The 6,587-nt window shown below is 43.6% G+C and overlaps 1 protein-coding gene across 1 annotated transcript; it reads left to right on the top strand.

The window, feature by feature from the left end:
* Positions 1–1,722: 1,722 nt before the first annotated feature.
* On the top strand, positions 1,723–6,355 carry LOC146662768 (uncharacterized). The gene is made up of 4 exons (XM_085419405.1): positions 1,723–1,854; positions 3,162–3,259; positions 3,593–4,189; positions 4,841–6,355. Exons 2-4 carry the CDS (start codon positions 3,242–3,244, stop codon positions 5,399–5,401), a joined length of 1,176 nt encoding a protein of 391 aa, XP_085275531.1. The 5' UTR covers positions 1,723–1,854; positions 3,162–3,241; the 3' UTR covers positions 5,402–6,355.
* The last annotated feature ends 232 nt before the right edge of the window (positions 6,356–6,587 follow it).

Below are 6,587 nucleotides of genomic sequence, written 5' to 3'. Positions count from 1 at the left end.
TTGTGCGAAATCCCAGAAATAAACCTTAGACAAAGGGAGTGTTCGCCCAGGGCACCAAACAGGCTAGGACGGCCACTGCATACAACACAGCAGTTTTAAGAATATTTAACAAGAGCAAGTTTCATTTCGCCCTGGTTTCACAGCCACACTTGGGCACATATTTACCAAAATGCAGCAAACCTTAACTTATCCAGCATCGTTACACGTTCACCCTCACGTGGAAGAAGTAATCTGATTGGCATTGTGGTATGTAGCATTTTGAGGAAGTAATCGGTAAATGATAAACTACTGATTACTTGCTTGACTTGAATTCTCAGGTGGGCAATAGCTCTCGTTTCTTCAACGTCCCTGGCATCAAGTTGACAGAAGCCTTTTTTAAATGCAGGGATCTTAACGCAGCTCTTCGTCTGTCACTTCTTCACGGGGCCCTCCTTCAGACTCTGCAGCTCCATTACGAAAGCCTGTAAGATACAATATGTGCATACACATAAAGCGTGTTCACTTGTCCTGTACGTCTCAGCTTTTGCTCTTCTCTTCTCTCTGGTCTCTCGCTTCACTAAAGGGGAAAGAGGTTGTCATTAGTTCAAATGCCACCAGCTCTGTCCTCACCTGCCTTCCCGGCACCGCCCCCACCCGTCACTGCACCACTCCTCCCCTGCAGCTGAGTCAGGGACCACACCTCCGTCACAGCCTTCAAGCGCACATTCACATGACTCTCTGCTATTCAAAACACAGTTTGTTTGATGTAATATTCAACACTGAACTGTAAATTTAGTCTTTTTCAAGGAAGCAATTTTATTCTTTTATTTTCAAAAAAGCCATATTTTTATACATCTACTGCAACACACATGAGCTTTAAGACCTGGACAAGTTTGAAACCTTTTGTCCTCCACAGTGGAAAATGGCTGAAAGTTCCAACTCCTACTTTGATAAATTTTTCACTCAGCTTTGACGTCTCCAATATCACTGAGATGCAGTCAGATGCACATTTTATGTTTTCGCTTGTTTCTTCACTTTTCCCCGTCTCTCTGTGTTCTGGCCTGTAACATTACAGAACATCTGCCCCGCTTCCTTCAGTCACATGATGGTATGATCCCAGCCCTGCTGAGAATTCATGCCTCCAATAAAATAATTAATGTAACACTTCAGTGGGACGAATGTGTTATTTTTAATGTCTGCATTTAGTTTATAAATAATCAATCTGCTCAAGTAACAACAATGATGACGACCAACACTTTGAAATGAAACTTTACTCTCAGCACTAAATGAGCGACCTGGATGTTCTGTGCCTTTCAGAAAGGACTCTGTCAGTGACCTCTGACCTCTGTGCGGGGGTGTGTCTGAAGGATTTCCCTCCTCACTGACTTTCTTTTGCTGCTCTTCTTTGTGTCTTTATAAACTGGTGGTGTTGCCACAGCAGAAACTTTTCTTCACACACACAGCTGTGAAATATCTCCACATGCTGCTCCTCTTTCTCACTCTCTGCAGCCAAAATGTATTTTCTTCAGGGCAGCCGAGTCACGTGATCGCACCGGACGAATCAAAGCAGATCAGGAAGAAGGGGGCGGAGCAAAGTGTGTGCGCAGGAGAGGAGTCGAGCAGAGAGAGCTGCTTTGTCATGAAACGGGAGTAAAGTAGTGAACTTAGAGGAGAGAAACAAACTAAAGTATCGATCATAAACCACTACCAACGTCCTGATCGATATCTGCATCGATCTGCCCACCCTTGTCTCCTGGATCGTAGCTGCGATCAGCGTGAACCACGTGGGTCTCTGCTCCCTGATCTGTTTCCTGTGTTTGGAAAGAGTTGCAGCTTCATCGCGGAGTTTCTCTCGGTTTGTGGGCTCATCTAAAGGTAAGCACCGAGCTAACTTTACTGTGAGTTCAGTTCATGTTGAGTTTAGCTCCTGAATGAGGTCTTCTGCTGCTCTCCTCGGTGTCTGTTCACAGTTTATTGTGAACACGTTGAGAGAAGAGTGAGAGAGTGTTTGGAGAAAAACACCAACTAATCATTAGCTCAGCATGCTGGGAGAAGTTGGAGCAGAAAAGTCTTTTCATTGTCCCTGCAGCTGTTTTTCTGCCTGCACCAAACCTCTACAGCCTCGTTTCTATTTGAAGTGATAACAGGAAGTCAGAGCGATCTGCTGCAGTATCAGGGTCACAATAACTTTATTGTCCAGCTGCTGTGGATGAACACATGAGAGGCAGTGAGCGATAAAATAAAATAAGAAAAGTTATAAATTGACATGGGTGAGAGTTGTTTATACAGACATTGTGGAAGGCAGCATGCAGGAATGAGGGAGTAAGTAGGGCGAATATCAGCAGCCTTTACAGACAGTTGCATCAGTCCACTGCTTCAGTGTCTTCACCAGAGATGGGCAGTTACAAGTAATGTGTTACTGTAATCCGATAACTTTTTTTCAAGTTATTTTAAATGTTAAACAAATTTCTTCCAGTCAGTGAATGTTGCATATAATTAAATTTTGCTCAATGCATAAAGTTAAAAGATTAAAATTAATAAAACAAATTTTAAAAAGAGACTTTTCCACTTGATGACATTATATATGATGGACTCGCTGTCGCTTTATCACCTATTCAGGGTGTAAATCATGTTTTTAAAAAGTAACTAAATAACTAATTACTGACAAAAAATAAGTAATCAGTAAAGTAACGGGATTACTTTTGGTGGGAAGTAATCATTAATTAGTTACTGATTACTTTTTCAAGTAATTTGACCAACACTGGTTTTCACAAAAGAGAGTTTTAGTTTGTGCCTGCTTGCAGGGATCAAGTCTGACATTTAGTCTGAGTAGATTTGAACTTTCCTTCTTCATTGTTTCCATCTTGCTTTGACTGCAGCTGTAACAACACTGATTCCAGCAGGATTTGTAAAAAGCATTTTGACAGACACACAAAGCTGGACAGCTTTTGTTCTGAGGGTTTGGAGAGAGCCTGTCTGTGTGTCTGCATTCACTTTGTTCCTCTAACAGAAAATCAATGTGCAGATGTTGATTCCTGCAGTGACTGTTGTTCCTCAGCCTGTAGAAACCATCCTGCAGCTGCTGGAACAAATGAATCTTCTAAATGTTGCTTTCTCTGGTTTGTGTTTGCTCTGCTTCTTTTTGTCAGAGATCAAATACATAAAAATATTCTTTTGTGTCCCAGCTGATCAGCAGGAGGAGAATCTGACGGAGGAACATTTTCAGCCATTTGGACTCAGCTCAGCCACTACAGAGGAAACAATGAGCTCAACACAGATGGTGAGAAAAACATCTGTTACACTGTTATTGAAACTGTGCACAGCTGGTTGTTAACAGCAGCTTTATCTTTTCCATCCTGGGCTCCTCCACACATACAGAAGCTACATTCACAAATAAAAACCACAGGAGTTACAAGAAAGCACAAAGATCATATTTTATCAGGACACTGAAATAAAATATAATCAGCTGCACTTATAATTTTTTCAGATGGTATATTTTTTTCCCAATGAGCAAAACAATTTCCTCATTGTCATTTTGATTACAGACGCAGTTTCAGTTTGTTCCACGACTGCATTTCACTCACTGCCTCTGTTTGTATCTCTGTCACTGCAGGACCAACATGGAGCGAGACGTCAGCGCTCTCAGGAGGCCGACAAACCTCACAGAAGAAAGGGAGAGAAGAAATACAGCTGTGATGAGTGTGGGAAGAATTTTACTCTGAAGTCTGAGCTAAAACATCATCTGTTCATCCACACTGGGGAGAAACCATTCATCTGTGACTTGTGTGGAAAGTCTTTTAGACAGCCTGCAAACTTAAAAAAACACCAAGTCACCCACACTGGAGTTAAAGCGTACAGCTGTGATCAGTGTGGCAAAGCTTTTACTGTCAGAGGCAACTTACGGCGTCATCAAGTTACCCACTCTGAAACTAAGGCGTACAGCTGCGACATTTGTGGGAAAACTTTCACTCATCTAACATACCGAAATACTCACCTACGCATCCACACCAGGCAAGATGTTTACTGCTGCGATCAGTGTTTGAAACCGTTTGTGACATACTATGAATTACAGCAGCACATGCTTACCCACACTGAGGAGAGACCTTATAAATGTGACCTGTGTGAGAAGGCTTTTAAAGAGCCAAATTCCCTGAGAAGACACGAACAGATCCACAGCAGAAAGAAACTCTACAAGTGCAGTTACTGTGAGGTTTGTATTTATATTTCTATCTTGTCATTTTCAGCTGACTGTTCGGAACAACTCTGCTCATTCAGTTGTTAGTATGTTGGCAATTCTCCTGCATGTGAAGGCAGCGCTGCGTGAGTTTCAGCTCTTATTTCATTGCTCAGCTTAGTTCTCCACACTCTGGACTCTCTGCTCGGTTCAGCTGGTTTTCCTGCTGCTCTGTAAAGTCAGCAACTCGCCCAGTCCTCCATGTGTGATGTCTTGTGAACCTTAATGTTCCATCCATGACCTGTTCAACCTGCAGTAATTACTCATTAACATCTAACTTCAGTCTGCTACCTGCTATGGTAAAGACAACAGATGGCAGATGCCACCAGTATACCCTCCTCACTGGTCGCTTTGCCCGCTTCAGCATCATCACAGTCAGTTTTATTTATGACACCATTAGGGTGCAGGAAGCTGCTACAGTTTTGTCCTGAGCAATAGGTATCACCACTCAGACAACACCACATGGAGGTATAGAAAGAGAAGTAGTCAAAAGTAGAAGCAGATTTCTTTCTTTTTTTTTCTCCACAGAGTCTCAGGTTTGTGTTGCAACATCTCCTTTGGATGATGCTTTGGATAAAAATGTTGAAGCAATTCCCTGACTTACACTGTCGTCGTGTCTTTGTTTAGAAGCAGAGCGACACAGATGGATCCAGTTCTCAACCGTGTCGCCACTGTGGTGGTGGGAAAGCGTTGCGTTGTGACCTTTGTGGAAAAACTTTCAATAATGAAAAGAACCTAAAGCTACATCAACGTAGACACACTGGAGACAAAATGAACTACTGCAAAGAATGTGGGAGAGGCTTCCCCACACCAAGTGCATTAAAAGAACATGAAATCTATCACAGTGGGGTTAAAAAGCACGTGTGTGACCAGTGTGGGTCATCCTTCACCACTGCAGATCATCTTAAAGTGCATAAACGAGTCCACACAGGAGAGAAACCATACAAGTGCAGACACTGTGACAAAAGTTTCTCGTACTCAGGGAGTCGTAACAATCATGAACTTACACACATTGAAGGGAGCTACAGCTGTGACCAGTGTGACAAAAGCTTCAAGAATCTCAGTTCATACTCCAGACACAAACGATCCCACGCTGTTAACAAACTTTTTCACTGTTACCAATGTGCAAAAACATTCACTTCATTATCTGCTCTACGCAACCATCGACGTGATCATGCAGGACAGTGATCACTGGATCACAATGAATCTGCAGAGGCAGAAAGATCCTCTTCTGGTTTCAGGGTCAGACTTAAAAACCTTGAGATCAGGCTCCACAGAGTTCAGCTGGAGTCTCCTGTAGAGAGTGCAGCTGATGTCACACTTGGATCTGATGAGCTAGCTCTGCTTTCTGGACCTGCAGTGAATAATCCTGGATGTTACATATAGGAAGCTGCAAGTATAGATGTGTACATCAAGTTTTTTTTCCTTTGAGGGATTTTAATATTCTAAAATGTTATCCCTGTTACATTTTAATCTTTGTTCTCTTAGGATATAAAAGTTATAGGAATACATTTTATTTTATATTACCAAACTGACATGTTTCTAAACTGCAGATGTGCATAGAAACATTATTTTTTACATTTCATTTTAACTGCGTTTTTTTTTTGCTTTTCCCCCCCAAATCTACTGTTTCACTGTTACCAATGTGCAATTATGTTCATTATCTGCTCTGTGCAAACATCATCATGACAATGGCTGAAATCATTCCTATCATTGGATCATAATGAACCCTTCAACTGACGGGGAGCTTGTGCCATCCTTGCAGGAGTCCACTCTGCAGGTGGGGGAGAGGTGAGAATAAACTTAACCTGGGTGTCTACTGTCTTGTGCAGTCTTGGAGATGATTGAATGTTAGGGTGGGGGAGCTGGCCCCTCCCTGGGGCCAGCTCCCTGGGGCCAGCTCCCCCCTGGGGCCCCAGGGGGGAGCTGGCCCCAGGGAGGGGCATCTTGCTCCTCCCTTCTTTTCCTCCCCATCCCCGGCTGCCTCCCTCTTCCCGCTCCCAACACACCCACACAAGTAGGGCTTTGGGGTGCGGGTGTGTCACCAGGGGACAGGGGAGGCATCCCCCCCACCCCCTGTCCCCTTCTGGCCACCTGTGCCTCAATTTTATCTCACAGCTTAGACATCCACATTACTCACACTCTCATAACACATACATATAGGGCCTTGAGGGTGGGCACGTTAACGGCGTCCAGTGGACGGTCTGTGTGTTCAACGCCACCTCTGGCGCCGGTGCCCACCTCTCAATTTTAAATCCATGTAGACATTGAGGGTTCTCGGGAGAGGCCGTGCTAACACCTGCTGCTCTCTGGCAGCAGCACCATGCTCTCCCGTTTTTTTAAATGCACCTTAGAACAACACGCAGCAACACTA

The sequence above is a fragment of the Rhamphochromis longiceps genome, linkage group LG9 (assembly GCF_057381845.1).
Source record: "Rhamphochromis longiceps isolate RC_006_pf linkage group LG9, R_longiceps_female_GT1.1, whole genome shotgun sequence".
NCBI classification, from domain to species: Eukaryota; Metazoa; Chordata; class Actinopteri; order Cichliformes; family Cichlidae; genus Rhamphochromis; species Rhamphochromis longiceps.
Note: the sequence above shows the minus strand (reverse complement) of the source record. Positions and strands in the feature narration are given on the sequence as shown.